The sequence below is a fragment of the Centroberyx affinis genome, unplaced genomic scaffold (genome assembly GCF_046629955.1).
Source record: "Centroberyx affinis isolate AG114_WGS23_722 - 3 ecotype Tasmania unplaced genomic scaffold, CSIRO-AGI_Caff_v1 ptg007778l_1, whole genome shotgun sequence".
NCBI lineage: Eukaryota > Metazoa > Chordata > Actinopteri > Beryciformes > Berycidae > Centroberyx > Centroberyx affinis.
In genome coordinates, this window is record NW_027283910.1 from 138,818 (window position 1) to 161,036 (window position 22,219).

The 22,219-nt window shown below is 43.0% G+C and overlaps 1 protein-coding gene across 2 annotated transcripts in view; it reads right to left on the reverse strand.

Moving 5' to 3' along the window:
- The window catches only part of mgat5 (alpha-1,6-mannosylglycoprotein 6-beta-N-acetylglucosaminyltransferase), a 92,599-nt gene extending 71,722 nt beyond the window's left edge, over positions 1-20,877 (reverse strand). For both annotated transcript variants that reach the window (XM_071513962.1, XM_071513961.1), the window contains exons 1-2: positions 20,745-20,877; positions 1,595-2,077 (exon numbers count right to left, since the gene is read on the reverse strand). In XM_071513962.1, coding sequence (XP_071370063.1) covers positions 1,595-1,835 — 241 coding nt within the window. In that variant the 5' untranslated portion in view covers positions 1,836-2,077; positions 20,745-20,877. The remainder of the gene's footprint in view (positions 1-1,594; positions 2,078-20,744) is intronic.
- Positions 20,878-22,219: the final 1,342 nt, after the last annotated feature.

The following is a 22,219-nucleotide window of genomic DNA, read 5'->3' on the forward strand; positions in this document are numbered from 1 at the left end:
AGAATAATGGGAATTGGTTGGTTAAGAAAATGGTGTTCTAGCTGATTATAATCCTAGAGGTAAATGTTGAAATTCAAATAGTTCTACGCCTGGGCTTAAAACTGTATGATAAGCAAGTCCCGTTGGCTTGCTTCTTGATGGAACACAGCATCCTTCATTTTGGCAGTTATTTAACCAGGTATTCATTTTTTTTTTTTACTGCACACACAGGATAAGACAAGGAGGCGGCTGTCTCATAATTGTGGTGGAGAGAAACGGGCCAGTACCCTTTCATTAAATGCTGACGGCCAATGAAAGCTGAAGCTATGAGAGGTAAGGCATGAGCTAGTCTATGCCAACGTCTCACAAACACACACACACACACACACATTTCCTCAAGCGCCAATGGGTCTTCTGTGTCAGTATTGGCCAGTATCCTTCGAAGTTACTGCTTGTGCTCACTGCATACCATCTAAAAATGGTATTGCACAGCTTAGAATGGTGACTACTGATGTTTTATGGCAGAAATATGGTTTTATATGAAAAGTGTCTTGGCATGCTAGGTGATGACCTCACCATGGTTAGATAGAGAGGTCAGAGAACAGCGGAAATAGCCCTGCACTGTTTTCTCTCCACACTCCAGCCCCCCCTCCCCGATAAGTTCTCTGGGAGCTGATTTAATCTCCCCAAGCTTTACTGTATCCTGTTGTTTCTCTGGGCATTAGAGCACAATCGATTCCAATCTCAGGTTTCTAATGAAGCCTCCCATCGAGCCATACAGGTCTATTAATGGCATGAATAACTTATCGATGGGTCTTCTGGACCTGCGCTATTACGGTATTATGCTCTGATGCAGCTGCATCAGCGTTGACATCGACGTTTTCTCGGGTGCAGGCAATGTTGTGCCCGCTCAAGGGGCAGACAAGTGTAACTGTTCGATCCAATTTAAAGAAGAGAGAAAAAGAAATAATGAAATACCCTACACCATATAGTGACTCTGTTAAGGCATAACTTTTTTTTGGCCTGACAGTGATCTAAGAGCACACTGAAAATGGAATACATGCTTGTTCCAATGACACATTAGCACTGATGTTTGTATGTCAGATACCTGACAAACCAAACCACGTATTCCAGGGTTTACCTGGTTCTCCAGCTCCTCTCAGATCAAAGACCCATATAACATGAAAAAATACAAGAACCACCTTAGTTTATCCCTATTATATGCAGCCTTTTGGTTCTTTCAGTCTAACAAAGTGTCCAATGAGTTGTTTCTTATTATAGTCCTGCAATATCAGGCCTATAGAGGCCTTTTCCACCTTTTAGTGAGTGATGACTCACTGCAGGCTTTACTGGACTGAATGAACCAAAAGGCCACAATACGCCTCAAGGTAGCCTAAGGCTTACAGAAGCAGGCTAGTGACCAGTTGAAAATCTGGGTGAAGAAAGTGAAAGAACAACTGCTCCAATGGAACAGTACAAGACTGGCTGTACTTGGCAGCAGCCAGGTATGAGTGGGTGTGATTGTTGTGGCTGTGTAGCAGGGCTTTAGAGTTTAGAGTATATGTGGTCAGAAAAACACACAGGCTATAGTAAGACATGAGAGCTAGCTACTCACCATAGGCCGTCATGGTGCCCACATAGGGCCCGTCCATGACGCTCTGGTTCTCCTCAGCCAGGGCCTTGATGTAGCGCTTGCTGAGGTCCAGGATCTGCTGCCGCAGCACGGCGCTGCTCTCGTGGCTGGCTCTCTGCTGGATGGTGAAGTGCAGCAGCATCATGCCCCAGATGAACCCGAAGCTGACCAGGAAGAAGCCCAGCTTCTGGGACGACAGCTTCCACAGGAAGGGCGTGGCCATGCTGACTTGACCGCCTGGCGTCGGAAGGGTGTTTTGACTCTGGTTTGACTGAGGGAGGGCGCAGAGGTCAGGGAGGGGAATCAGGAGGGCAGGCGGGGCATGGTGGGGTCGGTCGGCGTAGCTGCGATGTGTTCTGGTGGCGGTGCGCGGCCCGTTTGCCTCACCGACGGGTTTTCCTTCTCTGGCCCATCCTCGTGGCTCAGGTGCATCTCAGTGGGCTGGGACCGATAGCAGGCTGCATTCTGCCACGCAGGAGAGAGAGAGACAGAGGAGATAGGAGAGGTGGTTGGTTAGTTTGTCTGGTAAACACAGATAGACAAGGAGTTCCCTCTGCCAGTCCCAGATAAACATTTGTCAACAGTGTCAGCCGTAATTTAGAGTAATTTGATGATCAACAAACAGCAAGCTCTCTACATTCAAATCAACACATTTCTTTCAAGCAAAGAAATAGCCAGGGCAGATGTACTTGCTACATTGTCTTTGAACAATCCACATATGAAAATCATGGTAAACTCATGAGAGAAAGGTGTGGGCTTTCTATCCTATACAGTAACAGTGAGGTGATACACATCTGAAGACCCTAGACACTGGAGGCTCAATCCCAAACCATCACACAGTAAGCTGTGTAACTTCAGTGCAGGCTGGTGCTATGAAGTTCATTTGAGGGCATCGAGGGAATAAGGAACAAGCCAAGTATGGGTGGCCAAACAGGATGTATTACACATGAGGGGAATACAGATTTTCTGCCTCTTACTTTAAACTAAGCAGCCAATTTATAACTGCACCAGACCAAGCTGCACAGAGGTATGCTCTATTCCATGTGGAGCATATCTGTGTGTGTGTGTGTGTACACTCCTATGGAATGTGTGCAGAATTGTGAAACACCAGCCTGCGTTAGTTTGATTAGAAGGGAGAGGGTGAATGGAGGCTTGTACAGGCAGAGTGCAGCCTTTGACGTCTTTCATGCAGTGAATCTAGGGATAGTACTGCTATGCCACTGTATATCCTTACTTAAGATTGTTATAGAAATGAAAATGCATCAAAATAATTATACAGGATAATGTCCAACAGCTGCCCGAAACATTTCTTGTTGTTACTTAGTATCCTCAGGTTTTGACCTTAAACATGAGGATGGAAATCGTCACCTAAAGCAAAGGGTGCTTGATCACAAATGGAAAAACAAGGTGGAGTGTAGATTAAGGCGGTCAGAACAAATTTTAATATTCAAAATTCAGTCAAATATCAAATGTCAAGAAAACAATTTCAAACCCCAACCCGCCCATCGAATGCGTCAAAAACTGTTTTTTAATTTTTTTTTATTTGTTTTCACAGCCGATGGAATCCATAGTCATTCTGTCGCTCTCTAAAAATCTCACCACCTCTTCTACTAGGTTGCTAGTTTGTTTTTAGCACACATGCTTGCTAGAGGCATTATGGCAGAGAACAACCAGCCTAACCAGGAGATTACTACGCCTCCGCACTTCTCCTCCAAGCCATGTTTGGAAGATACTTGGATTCAGCAGAACACCAACTCAAATCTTTTAAATCTCTAACCTGTTTAACATAAGAATGCATTCTCCATCCATTGTGCCCTACTTGCATGTGTCAATAGTATGTAAATTTTACGATCAATATTCAAATTTGAATCATTTTAGTCAATTCATAGTGGAATTTGATTTGGGGGGAAATTGACAGCCTTGGTGTAGATTACGTTACGGTAACTGGCTGCGCAGTTTATGATTTGTTTATGTTTGTTTATGATTGATTGAGCTGTATGGAATGTATGCAGGCAAAGTTAGTCTCCTCAAAAATTAAGAATTAAGGCAGCCTGCAATTTTTCTTCCTCACTGACAAGCTAGAGTCTGAACAGAATATTAACAACATCAGAAAACATTGCCTCGTTCTGTTATTGGCTTTTCCTCTTTGTGCAAAAAATGTGCCCACAGGCTTAACTGCTAAACAATTAAACGAAGTAAGAAGCTCTCCCACACTTGGAAAGCACACAGAGAAACTTGCTGTCCGTAGGTGTGTGAGTGCGTGTGTGTGTGTGCGCATGTGTGTGTGCGTAAAGGTGAAAGGCCAATCACTTACTCCCACTCAGGGAAGAACTCTGAACTCAGTGGGAAGGAACGGGAAAGCTAGTTAAATGCTAGGTTTCACTCCATCTGTTGGCCCTCATCACAGCAGCGCCGAGTCTTTACTGAATTACTGAAGTGAGACAGCGGTTCTCTCTGTAAGGAGCCAGTGATGAAGCTGGACGTGCTGCACGGGGTGGGAAGCTACCATCGAGAATTCAAGTTTTGGCTGCGGCTGAAATCTTTGTCACTCAGAGAATTGATTTCAAAATCTTGCTGCTTGTCTACAAATCTCTCTGTGGCTCTGGGCCCAAATACATCTCTGACATGCTTGTGCCATATGAACCTTCGAGGACCCTTAGGACATCTGGGGCTGGCCTACTGGCTGTCCCAAGAACACAGTGAAGCAGCATTTTGTTATCATGCGACACAGACCTCAAATAACCTCCCAGATGATATTAGACAAGCCCCAACTTTTAAGTCAAAGCTAAAAAAATGTCCTATTTTACACTGCCTACTCTACCCTGTAATGGCTGAAAACTTATCTTTTCAGCTTAGTAGCTTTCATTTTAACTGTTTCTGTTCAGGATCCCAACAGAGCTGACACGGGCAAGTACGAATTTTCATTCGTCTTGTCCGGGTAATACTTACTTGCGCAGGAGTGAACATTATATGTGGGGGGGACAGAGCTTTACCCTGTATGATTCTCATCCATCTGTGGATGGTGTGGTTTTTGACCAAGAGGAGAATCTATGATTCTCGTCTGCCTTAGGCAGTGAGATCTGACATAAATATCAGATCAAGAGTAGAATCAGGAAGGACAGGGGATAAGAAAATTCAAGAAAAACATATGGGTTCACTCACAATGTGCATCTAAAAGTGGGAGTATTTGTTGTGTTCTTTTATCTTTCTATCTCACTAGATTTGAACTGCACAAGTTTACTTTTTAAGTCTTTTGTATCTCTTGTACTTTTTAATTGTAAATCTTTTAACTTTACTGTATTTTTATTACTCTGTAAAGCACTTTGAATTGGCAATAAAGCTGCCTGCCTTGCCTTGCCTTTGGTCAACTGAGATGGTGGAATCGGCTTGTGAATTTTGGGATGGCGGATGAAAGATTGGTTTTCCACCCTGGCGCTGAGGTCTATGCAATATCTTCTTACTGGGATACAGTGATCAATTTACTGTGTCTGAAATCACAAAACTGTGAGCTGTTATTCATTTCCTGGTATCGCAGCTTTTACTTTGTTCTGCTGTATTGCCCCACTGTTGCATCTTCCAATATCTCAACATGGTCTCAAATCCTTAAAGGCTGTGAACGAGGGGGATGGATGTTTCTAGCAACAGAAAACAACTGAGACCCTGTTGTGTTGTAAATAAGAAGTTTCTATGTCATTCATGCTATTGTACTGAGGCAATTCCCATCGGAGTTGTCCTGAAAGTTGCCCTTTGTAATACAGCCTTAACTCACAAAGGATTTGACCCAAAAGTAAGTAAGCAACTTCCACTAGATCTCACATGTTCTTCACTGAGATTTTCTTATACGCTTGCTCACTGTAGTTAGATACGCTAGACCTTAACAAAATATAAAACAGTGAATATTCAGCCTAATCAATTATAGCAACATAGTTTGTCTTCATTAAGCGTTTTGTCAGTGTAAATTGCACTTCAGGGTAAATTCTTGAGACTGCTTTCCCCGAGTATAAAACTAATTTCAAAGCCCAATCCTTCATTAACATCCCACTGACTTTGTGAGACGTGACAAGGCTGCGCTGTGACAGGCAACCTCCCTTCTAAGTGGATGAAAGCGCAACTTCTCCCGTCAACAACTTGTTAGCTCTGCCCCTCTTCCGAGACCGACGCTCGATGTGCGTCTGTCTCTGTCCGCTACGCAGAGAGACATGGCGTTCGTCTGCGGCTTGTCACAGCACCGTGCGTGCTGGAAACCCAAACCCAAATCTTCAGCTGGAGGAGGGATGAGGGGGGGGGGGCAGTAAAACATCACCTCCTCCCTCCCTCCGTGGGGGCTGTAATGAGGAGCAGAGCTGCTTGTCCTCCCAGCTCCAGCCTGTCACGGCCACATCGTGTTGACAAAAAAATGGGCTCCTTCGCATTGTAAACAAAACTGAGTTGGAGTGACGCACTGCGATACAACTGTGCCTATTTAAAGCTTAACAGACACAGTATCTCCCGTGGACGGTGGGCTGACTGACAGTGAAAAGACGGAGATGGAGGCCAAGGCCAGCCTCCAGACTTTCTCCATAGAAGCGGGATTTTGAGGAAAACTGTAAATGTGGAGGAGAGACTATTAGTCCCAATGTTAAATTAACATGTTCCCTCTTCCAAGTGCCTGCAAACAGCTAATCCAACCATGGCATGCTGTCATGTAGTGACTGCTCCTGGCTAAAATTGGTAGAATAGCTCTTGAGAGTATCGCCAAAACTCCACCCCAGTGCATTTGCTCCCGACTTCAGGCTACGTCTTTTCAATAGAATGTAAAAGTGCCACTATTTTATTCATCAGCGCTCTAAAAGGGGAGCCTCTATCTGACTTGGCCATGGCTTCGCTCCCAGGGGGCAGGCCGAGCCTAAGTGCTCCACCCGTGTTGGTGCTTTTCTACCCCACTATCTCACTGACCTCGTCTTCCTACGACAGTAACCACCGTCTGAGCCAGGCATGCATGTATGATTTTCCCCCATAAGCTCTTCTATAGGCTCTCCTTCCTTTTGTTAGCGGTCTATTTGGGGCGAAAACAGATCTATAATATTCTATTAACATTCTAAATTAGCTTTCTTCCCACAGACAGTCCTTTATCCACAGCCAGTAAACAACCAAGCATCTGTCATTGTGAAAAGATAGTTCTATACACGTCTCATTCAGAAAGGCAGGCATTGTGTTTAATACATACAACATTTCCACTCATAATAATATTTGACACAGCTGTGTTAGCCTGTCATTCCTTTAGTCTACAATATGCAGGCCCTCGCAATTTATCATAGCTGTTGAACATGCATCTGTGACTGGATTTCTGTCTATTTCTTATGACCGCTTCACAGAATGATTGTGATTGGCGGACATGGGCTTTTTCCTGAGAAATACCCTGCAGAAATGCCAACAAAGTCATAACACAGGTCTAAATTAGTAATTAAATGGAAAAACTGAGCACTGCCAGATCCCAGAGACCTGGGACACTGTGGCTGTTATAGAGGTAGTCTTGAGGCTATTGAAGACTATTGAAGATTTAAGGCCTTTTTATACAAACGTTAGAAGCCTCGCCAGTTCAAATGTTTACCAGCCTTGGAAAAGCTTGTGCTTCGTCAACTATGAATTTCACTGAACTCTTAAAATGTAACATGTAAAGAAATCTAATCAGCTATCAACCAATTTTACCATTTTTTCACAAGATCTAACACAGTAAAAAACGTAATTTTGATTTATTTTGTGCAACACACATTTAGCCTAGACCCTGACAATCTTCCTTTCTGCCCCATAGTTACACATATGTGCAGTTAAATGTTGAATGCTGACTCTAGAAACATGATGTATGGCAGTTTTCTTAGTGAATCCTGAGAACAGTAACAACAGTATAAATATTCCAACACCTGACTGTGTTGTGAGACAGTTCATTTTTACACTATAGATACAAATCCTTAGCTGGATCTGATGAAAAACTTGTCTCTCACCGAAATCACTTAGGCTATAAACTCACAACATTTTTAAATTTGCAGAACAACATTCATTTAAAGTAGAGAAATTCCAATGAGGTGACTTTTAGAGTAATAAAAACCAAGACAAAGCCGTTTGTCTAAATAATGCTCGTCAAAAGGTCAATGTAGGGAAATAAAGCTTGATGACTGGACTTCTCTTAACGTTCCAAGAAAACAAAAAAACACCTGAATTTGTTGTATAGTTACACTGATAAAATCTATCATCAATTGGCACAAAAGTTTCCACAAAATCTGTTTAAAAAATACAAAGGGAGTATCTGCCTACATTAGACAGGTGGGCACACCCATGGCATTTGTTGCCATCGGATGCACACACCCAGTGGCACTACAGCAATTTCCCTTATAATATCTAGATTTGTTTTTTCATTATTGATAGTGTGAACAGGTCCAGTCAAGGTTCAGAAAGTACTAAGGCTCATTTCAACAGGGAGAAATGAAGGCGGTGAGAGTTTAGAGATCATCTATGAAGATCACATTCTTTCCACCATGTCTCATAAACACAGCAGAGTGGTAGCAGTGTGCTTCTACGACACCACAGCTGAAAAAGAGAGCAAAGCTGGAGGAAGGTGATATCTTTCTGAGAAACTCTTGTGATGTCAGAGATATAACATATGATCAGTAGCGCACAACTCTCTGCGGTGACATTATTTTTCTCAAGTCTTCAGAGCGGGGGAAAGAAATTTATTGGCTAAATCAGTGAAAATATTTCAAACAGTATACCCTTGCTTTGAATGTCAAGTTGCACATGCTTCTTTTTTCGTTTTCCTAGATAGCTGGAGTATATTTTCAGGAGCACAGGCTTCTAAAGTGGGAGCAATGTAAATCCCTGTGTAGTCTAAACATAATTCTACGATCACAGCCAGGAAGGGCTATAGCTAGAGAGAACCCCCCTGATATCGCCTGTTTGAGTAATAGACTGGACACAAAAAAAGCAGGAAAAAGCAGAAAAACAGTAATAATCTCACATTAGAAATGAATGGGCGCTGTATATAGAAAAACCCTGAAATTCTTAGAAAAACTGAAATATCACTCCCCTGCTCAACAATTCGCTTCTCCCCACTCTATGAACAGCTTCATAAATCTGTGTGAAGGTAGCCCACTAGGCTAGCCTACATCATAATAATGGAAACATTAAGCTGTAATATGCTATTTTCATGGTTGCTATCCTCAAGACTGATAGAACACAACTGTGTCAAGGAAAACACATTTGGCCAAAACCATCAAACATTTGCAAAGAATGCGATATGAGACAGCCCTGCAGCACTTCTGAAGCTGTTAAATAGTTCAATAACTCTTACTGACAACCCCAAGGCAATCTATGCACAGCTAAATAAATGCCTCTGGCTTTAGGCAATAAGCAACAACAGAAAAAAAAAAAACTCTTTCCAGCACGCAATCAAACCAAAAGAAAAAGATGTTTTAGATGTTCTCTCATCTGCATTCAGCCGCCGCAGCTGTAAATGAGGCTAAGTGTGGGGAGGGGATTTCTGCAGCCTTGCCTTTGAACTGTGTCTTTCTCATGCTCTTTCAAAGCAACTCTAACCAGGTCAGGACCACAGCCGCAGATGGATACAACACTTTGTAGCACTGATGTGAGAGGAAACGCAATGTACTACTTGACAATCAAACAAGTCACACTTCCTCGTCTATCAATCGTTTTATTATTTTTTTCATTCATTTAATTTCTGTTTCAATTCCACAGCAGAGCCTGAACAACTGTACCCGAGGCGTTCAGTATGCAGAACGAGGCGCGCCGATGATGACCCATCAGCGCTGCGCTCTCTGCAGGAAACTGCCAGCACCTTCGCATGTAACACAAAGGCAGCTACACAAAAGGCTCTTTTCACCTTAGATCCATCAGCCTCATAAATAGGTCAGAGACAGCTGCAAGAGCAGCTTCCACCGCGGCTGAAATCTCAGAGCGGGTTATGACACTGCAGCAACAGTGGCTCCCCCCCCCCGTATCAAGAAAGAAAAGAAATGGGCAGAGGAATTTTCATCATCACTTTCATCTTTTGATACATTTTTAACAAAGCCAGCGTTCAGAGATGATGAACACTCTATTGTCTGAAGGAAAGAAACAAGCCAAGTGAAACAGGCAAATTCCTCTATCTTTTTTTTTTCCTTCCATTAGCTCACTCTAATTTTCTATGTGATGTGTGCAAAACCAAAAAAAAAAAAAAAAAAATCTCTGCACTGCACTGTGAATTCATGAGACAAGCCCTTGGCAGTGGCGCTGTGCAATCTGCAGTGCTGATAACATCGACTGTCTCTCATTGCTTGGGACTCTGCTGGAGGAGGGCAGGAAAAGGCTGGCAGCCCTCGCTGGTAGGGCGCCGCCGAGGAGGCTGGGAGGCTCCGGGGCTGTTTATCACAGAGGAACGCTGCTCAAACAACCCGCGGCACGTCGATACAAGAACGAGCCAAAAACTACACGGAACATTGACTTTAACCGCTTTTGTTTCTGAATACGCACGGTCGGAGTCAGACTGGGATCTGTTGTCCGGCCTGATTTCCACTGTGTCCGGCCGTCTCATTCAGGGCTGAAACTGATCACGGAGCAGCCTTTGATGGGAAGCTCTCCACTCACAGGCCCCGATGTGTTCTATAATCTTTGGAGAAAAGGGCATTGCAGCGATTTGCCCCCCCAGGGCCGAGGATATATCTTCTTTCAGTTACCTTCTGGTTTCTAAATCAGGATCTTAATTTGTCTGGCAGGGTGCCCTCTGGCTCTCAGCAGCACCGGCCCCAATGAAGCCCTGTGTGTTGACAGCCAGCTTAGGTTGCAGAATATATGATACTTAGCAACTTGAGATGATAACGTAACAACGTGCTGAATAGATTTTTTATTGTTGCAAGAAGAACCGCCGCACAAAACCCTGTAGGTTCAAGAGGCGGCGAAGAAAGAAACAATTCAATCATCCGAGCCTGGGAGAAATCACTGTCCTCCCAGATCCACTGCAGAGGGGCTTTTCCCTTTAGGGAGAACTCCATTGTATTTCAACATTGCATTTGTAGTTCAGTTTATATTGGTGAGCATTCTCTACTGACATAAAGAAAAGAGTCTGTCCTAGTTCCTAACATGGAAATGATGGAAAAATATTTTGAAAAGACGGAAAAAAAAGTAATGTGTGACTGGATGCACAGCGTGATTTTCCGGGTTGTAACAGCGTTTCACTCTTATCGGACAAAAAACACACATCTGCAAAAAAAAAAAACATTTTTCAGCAATGAAGAAAAGAATGCTTATTTTCTCACTGATAGCCACATTTCCATTTTGAAATTATACATTGGGTTTTTAATAGGTTTCACAGTCCCAAGAGTCACAAGACCAACTAAAAAATGATAATGTAAGCTTTCAAAAACCAAAACTATTTTGGGGTTTATATTATTTTTCATGTTTTTATATATATATTTGTTTTTAACACTGCTCGTGTTCTTAATGAAAACAGCATAAGTTAATATTGTAATTTAATTGCTTTTTACTTCTCTTTAAGCACAGTTTGAAGAATAAACTACCTGAGTGCAGTGGAAACCTGAATGAACATACTGGTTGTTAGTGCAGAATTATGTACTTTTTTTTTTTTGCGTTGGAAAAGCCATAAACTGTCACATATGTTAGGCTATACCATTAAAAATCAAAATTAATAATATGATACTGTGATATCATGCATACAATGAAACAGGGCTCATTATTTGGCCTTTAGGTTCCAGACAAAGGCTGTGTCCACTAAATCAGTTTCTCTTCATTGTCAATGCAGCCCCAGGCTATAGGGCCCCCTAGGCCATTGTTCTAACCAGTGTGCATTCTTACATTGACTGGTATTCTTCTTTAACTTGGAGCAATCATAGGCACTTGGCTTTTTCCCTTTGCATGCAGCTGACCAATTGGATTATGGTAAAGACATAGGGATTTAGGGAATAAACAATGATCTTTCATCATGTCCACACAATCATCTGCTCTGGAGCCTGTAATATCTTTGCAACTGAGTTGTAATCACAAAGCCTTGGCCGTTGCTCCCCAGAACGTTGAATTGTTAAGACCGGGCCAGATGGCGGAGCCAGGTAAAGACTCTGTCCATTTCCTTTGCATCTGTGATTGGAGCTGAAAATAGCCCACTTCAAAGTGTAGTTCGGGGAATATTCCATAAGGGTGAAGCGGGCCGAGGGAGGTCTAGATTAATTCCACTGCATTACTCTGGGTCTAAAAGAGAGCGCATTCTACTGAACTGGAATAACATTCACTAAGAGCCTGTTGCATAACCAAAGAAGAAAGCAGTGAAATATGCTCTAGATGTGGCCTCGCCTATCAATTATGGATCAACTTTGAAAAAGTATCCATTTTTCCCCTGAATAAAAATAGTCTTTCATATAGCTTGGCTTTTCGCACCCAGGTGACTTTGGAGCTCTCTGACTCATTCATTTGGCTGCTGGTAACAGCGAGTGGCCTGACTTATCCCACGACGGCTGTGATCGAGTTGCCCTGATGGGTACAAAATTTCAGAGTGCTCCTGCAATGAGCCGCAATCATTTCAAGCGCTATGACTGCAAAATAACCCAAGCTAAAGCCCATCTCATGCAATGTTAAAACTTCAGCGAAATAGAGAGCAAAATAAACATGTCTAAATACATTTTTATGAATGTGAAGATTGTACCATGCCTAACTTAGCCTACCTTTTTCTGTTGCTGATCAGGCTGTGATGACCCTCCATCTGAAAGCGGAGATGTTTGACCGACAAAGGCAGCTGAAGACTAAGATCCTGGGTCTGACTTTGATAACTCAGGAAAACGGAATTCCTCATTCCAGTCAATGTCCATCCAACACTAGTCAACAGTGGTCAGGCTAGCTCGCCTGTTGGCTGGCTAATGGAGACGTGATACTGATGATATGGCCCTGCTACCATGGAGACCGGTGTGACTCTGCATCTTAATGGACTTCTTCGCACTAGCCCCGCCTCTTAATTATTCATTAGGCCCTCCAGAATAACAGGCCCTGCTGCAGCTTCGCCACTTTACTGGTGTGAATCCAGCTCGTAAGAAGATATCAAGAGCTAACATGATAGTTTGGGACAGGCTTTCCCTGGAGCTAACTTTAGGAACTTTATCTAAACTGTGAGTGGCACCAAGATCAATGTTAATGCTCTCTTCATTGAGTCACTGATGGACTGAAATGGTTCTACAAGGACACCAAGTTATTGCCTATGTTTTAAAGCACCTATCCACAATTTATCCATATAATTTTATGATTCTTTACTAGGGTTGGGTATCGTTTGGATTTTAACGATTCTGATTCTGATTCCGATTCCGATTCTGCTTATCAATTCCGGTTCTTAACGATTCTCGATTACGATTCTTTGAGGGGCAAGGTCAAAACAGGTCACATGCATATTTCACAAAAAAAACTAAAAAGAAACTAAATAAAAAATATGACTTTACACAAGTCATATTCGGAAACGTCTAACTTGTGCGCACATTAAAAAAAACAATAAAGACCCAGGTATTTTTCAAAGTCTTTGTAAGAGTCACAGTTCTCACTCTGACTCTGGTATGGCCGGTATGAAGAAAGGTATGTATGTTGTCTGTCTCCGGAGCTGTATGTGTGTGTGTACAGTTCAATCCTACCGCACTTGAAGTAGGTGTGGAATACGTGAGTGTTCCTTACTTCACAGTCTTCTTACTGCAGGCAACAGGTTCTGTATCTTGTGGGCTAGGCTTGCCATCCAGTGCTGGATTAGTTCAGAGAGCTAATACTTTTAGTAAAAACTCGATTGCAGCTAGCGGATTTTTAGATCGCCAACGCTTTTAGCATAACTCAATGGAGTTGAACATAGCGAAAATTAGCATCATGGCTAGCGGACTTTTAGATCGCTAACTCTTTTAACATAACTCAATGGAGTTGAACATAGCGAAAATTAGCATCACGGCTAGCGGACTTTTAGATTGCTAACGCTTTTAGAAAAACTAAACTAAACTGCATAACTAAGAAACAGGAAACTTCTTCTTCTCCTTCTTCGTTGGTTTTACTGGTGGACTACAAACCAAAGGTGCATGCTGCCACCACAGAAACTGAAACTAGCGCGGGTGAAAGTTGTTTAGGAACCGATAAGCAGAATCGAAATTAAAATGTCTTAATGATTCCTTTGGAATCTGAATTTTGGAACCGGTTCTAATTTGGAACCAGTTCTCGATGCCCAACCCTATTCTTTACATGGATTTTTGAAGAGGCTAACTAACAGAGAAAATAAGCTGTTTGCAACTTCAATAGTCCATCATAAATAAACATACAAGTTTGATTTACTAAAAAAAAAAATTCAAAACTAGTAAACAAAACTAGTGATAGTGGTGGGGTTGCCGTGATGACATCTTCATTCTACCGTGAAGGTAGGTACAATGACAAATTACTTCCTCTTACAGTAGGCCACTCTTCCAGTAAGTCAGGTGATCAGAGGAATGAGGAAGGTGATGAACCAACCACAACTCACATTATCAGCGATGAACACAGGAACACATTCATTTACTGTACATGAGCACAGAAAAAACTATTTCCTCCTAAAATGAACACATGCCGCACCCTCCCGGTGGCTCAGCTGACTAAAGGGCATGAAATGTCCTTGTGATGTTGTGGGTTTGAATCCATCAACATCTCTCTCTCTCTCTCTCTCTCTCTCTCCCTCCCTGCCACTTTCCACTGCTTGCCATCTAATAAAGAATAGATGTTTGGGCCTATCGCCCCCAGTAAGCTCAATTAATCTTCTTTGAAAGTGTGTCTCATTTAGATGGAAACGCTCTTCTCTCGCTATTGTAGTGAGATAAAACGACACAATAAACCAAGATGCATTCTTTATCTCATAATTTCAACCATGCCAATTCAGTCTCTTTGACGATTGCATTAACGAATGACAAAAAGACAAATCACGTCCTGAAAGATAAACATTAATGTGCTCATACTCTGACTTAATGTTTTATTCCTCTAAACAAACAACACTGCCATAGTGTTCAACCATTTGTTTTTTTCTTTTTGAGGAATAGCATGCAATACGTTAGGCCAACTTCCTTTTTGTGTCACAACGAGGTGAGAGGAGCAGGATTTCAGCACCGGGCAGTATGCGGCTTGATGAACAATACAGACAGTATCTCCTCAAACAATACAATGCACAACTCCATTTATAAGACTAGAACCCTACTTGCAACCTTTCTATGTCCCTGAAAAGCACTGCCAAACGGGACTGAGTTCCTGCATTTTTTTTTATCTCATAGATTGACAGAGGAGGTTTCATAAATCAGTTTTAGACATTTCTCAGTGCTGTGGCTTCAATTATTCATAATAAACCAGGGACACAGCATGTAAATCTGCACGATAAATAATGGAGTAATCTCTTAGGTATTGAGCGTGATTAAACAAAAAGCAAATGCTAGAAAGCCTACACCAGGATCCTACTATGCAACATTAGGTTTGCCCTTGCAGCAAGGTTCAGGTTCAGTGTAACTTTCTCACTCTAGCTCTAGCCTCGTCAATGAGTAGCATGTAAACAGCAGAGTTTGAAGCCTGAAACCTGTCCATCTTGACCTCACAAGAAGAGGTCGGCCTGAACTCTGGAAGCCTAAATCCTGTCAATTGTGACCGTGACCTTTCGGGAGGAGGGCGCTTTCATAGAGCCGAGTCCCTGGACAGCTTAACACCCAAAGTGCCTGTAAAGCCTGGCGTTTTTCCCACAGCGGTGGGAGTCAGTGAACTCTCGACTGTCCTCGCAAAAGGAATTGGCTCAGCGTTTTTTCTGACGGGGGGAGAAACAAAACATGCTGAATTTCACACCGGCTTCACAGAAAACGAAGCCAAACGCCGCAGGAGGGGGTGACCCAACAATGTCGTTTTTTTTTGTTTTTTTTAATGCACTGTATCTGTAGCTGTATTGCTCTACTTCTGTACTAGGGACTCGTGAACTTTTGGATATAAATGGTTTTCATAATGAACGTGTTATCTCAAGATCTTCACATGGAGTACTTGCAGAATTGAAGGTCTTGGATGAGAAGGGAGGTTTTCATTTGACGTTCTAGTCTAGCAGGAGTCGTGCATTTTTAGGCCATTTTAGGGAAATACCAACGACAAACACTGTCCAATCATTACCTAGGAATCACTGCTCTGATTACATAGGAACTGCTTTTTCCAGGAAACATTGAACAAATTTTTTTGACCCGGGGTCTCTTTTTGTCGGGAGCAGAGTGTTTTCCTGTAAATGATACGCTCTCATCCAATCATGTCTGTGAGCACACATACATACACACACACACACACACACACACACACACGTTTGTCTTACTATACTTGTTGTGAGGACTTTCCACTGACCCCTAACACTAATGTAAACCTAAACTTAAATTTAACTTTAACCGTAAACCTAACCCTGATCCTAAACTAACCTCCTGAGGAAGTGAGGATCTGGCCAAATGACCTCACTTTGCAAAAATGTCGTCAGGTCTGAAACTCAAACTGACTCACACACACACACACACACACACACACACACACACACACACACTCACTCACTCAAGCTCTGTTCCCATATCTTAAAATTTGAGATGCACTTGTTCCCCCTTGTATTTATCTCTCATTTTTAAATCGGTGTTTATGTCCTTTGTTCTCTGTAAAGCACTTTGTGACGGACATGCTTGTTAAAAGCGCTTTATAAATAAATCTGTTGCGATTTTTGCTCGACTAGTTTGCTGTAGCTGGGAGCGCTGACCGTCTACAATGCTTAAACAACATCTCTAGTGCATCACTTCCCTCAGACTAGCGCTGGGACGCTGCAGCAACGAGATATGAGGTGAGAAGGAGAGGGCAAGCTGACCCTGAACACGGCCGGGACCATGAAAACAAGCCTGGTGACGAGGCGATGTCTGGGCACAAATTGCTGATGGAGGTGCTGAGGGTCAGTGAGGGCCTCGGTCACACCGGGACGCTTCCCTTTCCCTGTTATCTCCACACGCAAGGGCTGCTGTTGTGATAACACTCCTTGACCTCATCACAGTATCGCAATACGAAAGCAATAAAGAGAGACACACCTACAAACAAGCCTCATATCTTAACATTTCTGACGTGTTAGCCCTCTCGTTTTTTATCTGTCTTCACGGTGCTTTGTTGCTGTGTAAAGTACTGTGTGACACTCTGTGACAAGCGAAGGAATCTGACTCGACTTGAGCAGAGAAAACTCCTTGTTGATAAGCCTGGCTGGAACCAGTCCTAAGTGCAGAGTGAACAGATTAATGACACAAACTAGCTCTCTTTACCTCTTTTGACATGTTATTACCCTTTAGATATTAAAATAACCCATTCTACCACAACTTGATGCCTTAAATTCCGTAAGTCTTTCTGAATCTTTGGTACCACAGCTATGCCATGGATTTGGTAGTGCAGCACTTCAGGACAATAAACTGTTATGTAATCAAATGTATGCACACACACGCATTTGTATTACTGCATTTGTGAGGACCTTCAATGACCCCTAATGGGAACCGTAATCCTAATTCTAACCTTGACCCTAAACCCAAGTCCTAACCCTAAAATAACCTCTTAAAGAAGTGTCATCACTTCAGGATTTCACTCATCTTGCTTGGGAGGACATTTGCTCCTCATAAGTATAGAAATACAACCACACACACACACACACACCTTAGCCAACGGTGCTCATCTTCCTGCGCACCCTGTGTGTTCTCAGATAATTGTCACTACAACACCAAATGACCAGGGTTCCTGCTCTTTGACCACTCAGCTCTCATTAAAGGTTACCATGTGAGCAAGCAAGTCCACAGCTCACTCTGTGTGTGTTTGTGTGTGTGTGTGTGTGTGTGTGTGTGTGTGTGTGTGTAGTGTGTAGGTACCACCATCCGGCCACCAGGCTTCCACTGAGGCAGGACTGGGCCGTATGCCCGGGTCCAGGCGCACAGTGGCACCACAGCCATAACACACACACACGCACACACACGCACATACACACACATTCACTCTCTCTAGTCCTTGTCAGTTTAGCCTGAAACTCTCATAGATCCACTGCCCAGACACACACACACTGTACAAACACACAAGATCACAAACTCTCCACACACACACACACACACACACACACACACAGACACAGGAAGCAATTGCAAAATTAAAAAAACGAGTCAGATCACATTCCAGATCAAAAAGAGCAAAACATCAAATAAACATACACTCCTGACTCATATGTCACAACATGGCTATGAAACATTCTGAAACACACTGACGGTGAGAGCAGACGTTTATCCTAGCAAGCTGCTTTCCCCAGATTGTTTCAGCGGAAGAGGTTGTGGTGTGTGGGACTGTGGCCTCCCAGGTATAAAAGAAACGGCAGAGCACAAGAAACGGTGGTGAGAGAAATGGTGGCACTCTGGTTTGGCTTCAATCTAGGCACAGTTGGCTTCCCATTTACATGACTCATACCCTAATGACCTACTGCTAGTGCTTACCACATTTGCAACCACAGTAACGGTGCAGCATTCTCCCTACGGGTTGATAAAATAAGAAGAGGTAGTGGTGGAAGTGAAGTCATTCAGTAGTTTGCAAAGAGACAAAAAATCTGGCGTGAAAATGTTTTGATTAGGGGGCTTGATTAATGTTCATTAGGCTTTTAAAGATCCTCAATCTTCTTTTTATTTTACTGCCTCTCCAGGTTTTCTAGTGAACGCCCGCGGAGTGAAAACAGCTTTTCAACGGAATTAATCTTAGGCTTTGTGACTCAGGCTAGAGACATTTCTCTACAACTTGGACTTGCAGCACTAATAAATGAGTGCCTTGCAACTGCACTGCTCTAACAGGAGGGTGATTGTAAAGAAGCAAGTGTGTGTGCATTGCGCTATGGAAGGGAGCCTCTTCAGACTGGAGTGGCTAGGTGGGTTGTGACTTTCTGGCCGAGCTGCAACAAACACGGCACAATTTCCCCTCAAAAGGCTGATTTTTAAACCTCAGTCTAACCTTAATTCTACATAACAATGGCAAAATCAATGTTGGTGATCCCTGATTTTCGAAGATACAGCAATTTATAGTGTGAAGGCTAACCAGATAGGCCCCATGAGTAAGAGAAGGTAGGAGTGTGTGTGTGTCTATGTGTGCTGATCAAAAGCAGAGAAAACAGAAGCCCTTTAATCACAGAAAGGCCAAGTGTTCCACTTCCTTGCGTGGCATCCATCACCGCAGTCCACTTCTCCCTGATCCCTCCATCCTCAATCCCTCCTTCCTCATCCCACCATTGCCCGTGCTGGCTCTCCACCCCAGCCCAACAACGCGCCCCTCCCACCCCCCAGTCCAACGATTTCTTGCCAGCGGAGCATGCCACCGGAGCAAAGCTCCTTTTCCTCCAGATTTATAATCCCCAGGGGCTCCGGCAAAAAGGCCGCTGAAAGAGCTCTTTATAAAGCCAGGGGCAGTCGGCAGCTCACCTCTCGGCCACTCCGCTCAGCATTAGCCCACAGCCTAAAGTCCAGGATCATAAGCAGTGACGAGGATGTTTACGCTGGGTCAGAGTGAATACACAATCATATTTGTAGCCTACATGATGATGATGACACAAGATGCATCTCACATAATCAAATCAGTATGGATTCCATAACCTGATTACATGAAACTACTCATGGTGCAGACTGAAAATTACTTGGCTGCGCTAGTGAGCTAAGTGATTTAGTAATGTGTGAGAGGCAATTGTGAGCCAAAGTGGCAGGTGAACAAGACACACCACAGCCTAAGTTTAACTGAAAATCTAGCTCCACATTGTGTTCATGTCCACAATTTAACTTTTTATGTTTTACATATTTTGTTGGGCCTCACCTCTAGTACATGCCAAGTGCTGTAAAATATGACGCACAGACATATCTTGCTTGCTACTCTACCATATCATAATTACATAATTATATCAGGGTCCACCAGGGATTCAATTTCAACCTTGGCCCGTTTCAAATGAGGCATAATCTCTCATAATACTGGCCAAAAATACAGGTACTACCTTTTGTCCAGCACAGCATGTGCAAAGAAGTCAGTGAAGCTGCAGGCCCACATGGCATGAATTAACAGGATTAACTTGAAGAGCCTGTTGTCTCAATCTGCCAGCCGTTACCTCTGTCCACAGAGAGAGGGTCGTAACCAGGAAAACCGTATCTCACTGGCAATGTGCAATTATGTGCGATAAGTTACCTTTTTGCTGAAATGCCTGGTTACTGTTTTACCATGCTAGTCTGTTAAAACTGCATGGTCGATGGACCTAAGAGACTATATGACTATAGCCTTATAGTCATATAGTCTCTTAGGTCCATCAAGACGCAACAAATACACTTCTAGTGAAGGAGGGAAGGTCGCCTGTCACTGCCAAACTGACAAATGCAGCTGTAGCTACTCTCATATTGACACTTACTGTATTGTAAACATTCCCTAATGATAACCCCACGAAGTAACGTTAGCTTAAAACAGTTTCGAGGCGAACAACTGAAAATAGCTTAGTCCTATTTGGTAACGTTAGCAGCAAATCGGCACCTCATATTGGGACTGGCTTGGAGTTTATTCTTGAACAACCTGTTCATGATCCCACAATGATGCTTCGTCCTCACCGTCTTCTACCAGAGGCAGCCCACCGATGTGCTATGCTTACCAATGGCCAAATGAGCTTCACCCTGTATTAGTATTAGCTCATTTATAAGCTAGCTAAAGCTGCCGTGTAATAACAATGGGACCCTCTGCTCGCATTGCTGCGGCGCTTATTATCCCATAGCTTTCTGTGGAAATTCAGCTAGCGTTGACGTTAGCTATTTAACTCCATTGCCCACCAGGTTCGCGTTTATACAGCTAGCCGCCTAGCATGCCAGCTATCATCGTTGCTGACTTAGATAAGCCTTGTTTTAAGGAGTGAAACGGCTAACTGGCTCCGTCGACCACCACACATTTCACAACACAGCACAACCGCCGCAGTGACAAGTCGCCCACTCCCGAACAGACACAGCTGAACACTGCGCCTCGTCTCCCTGTGTGTGTGAGGTTTTTTTTAAGCAATGGAGACGTTAACAAGCTGTTGCCTAAGCGGTAACGATTGCATACCACAGCTTACCTTTTTGTTTGTTTTTTCTTTGGTCCAGAGTAATGTAATAAAGCGGTAATACGGCTTAAATCCAAGCGGTGAGCGGGGAGCCGCGGTGTTGAACAGACTGGAAAGATGGGATTCTTGCCTCAGCGCACGAGCCTTGTTCTGTTTGCTCTGCCCACTTGCAGAACGCAAGTGACAGTTTAGAGACCGTCTGCGTGTTAACGCCCCCCAGAGAAAACGTATAATATTAATAATAATAATAATAAATAATAGTAATAATAATACACTAACACTTTTTAAAAACTGAGTTTACAAAGAGCTTTAACTCTCAAATAAAAGCAAACATCAGACTCATAAAATAAATTACAAGTAAAAATTAGTTGACTGACATAACCTTTAACTCCAAGCAGCATAGCTGACATGGCCCTGATTTATTTGATTAAAGTTAAGGTTGCAATGTATCTCATAATTCTTTGCATTTTATGCCAACTCTACATGGAATGAGAATAACAGAAAATACATATTTTTTCTGGCACAGAAAGATTTAAGTGTAAAATTCCAGCATTCATAATGAAAATCAGCTTCCTGCTAGCTTCAGCTTCCTAATCCTGTTGACAGATACTAATTATTGCACGATTCATCTGTCAACTGAGGCAATCAAAAACTAGGCTGATCTCCCACATACAGCTTTACAGGTCCGTGTCATGCGGTTCCTAGAAACAAGTCAAACAGGAAGGCAACCCGAGATAAAAGGAAACATACATAGTATTTAACAAAGCAGTTTGTTTAGTTTAATTAGGTACATATGAACTAGCCTAATAGTCCTATTTACACAAGTCCACAATATCGTGCCTTCTTCCACTCATCCTTTTGCCTGAGAGTAGGCAGAACAAGGTGCAACAGGAATATGCACAGACCTGGTTTGGAGCTCAAAGCAGCACTTTAGTTTTGCCTGTAATTTGAAACATGCGGCCTTGGCTCCTGCGATTGTCATTCATTTACTATTAATAGTGGCTAATTTGCTTGATATTTCCCATGGGGATCGGTGGATTACCAGAGGCATGTCGCTTGGATCCTAGACTACTCCCAGGCCAAACCGACGTTATTCAATGACATGTGTTCCAGCCGGCAGGAGCGACAACATACAGGACGGTCCCTAACTGCGTGCTCGTGCTGTACAGACCAATAAAAGCTTTGTGTTTGCTGCCATCTGCTGGCTCATTGACTCTACAGGCCCACCTGAACTTCAGAACATTTCATGGAGACGTTGGCAGCCAGAGGCGGAAAGAGAACCGCTACCAAAACACCCTACTGAAGTGGAAGTGGCGAAGTTTTACTTGAGTAAAAGTAAAATGACAGGTGTAAAAAGTAGCTCATTATAAGTGGACTTGGCGTGAAGTTACTGAGTTCGTTTCAAAGACCAAATGTTATTACTTTGGACCTTTCCCATGCACTGTTGAAAAGATGAGAGGCCAGAGTTCACACTAGGTTTTTTTTAA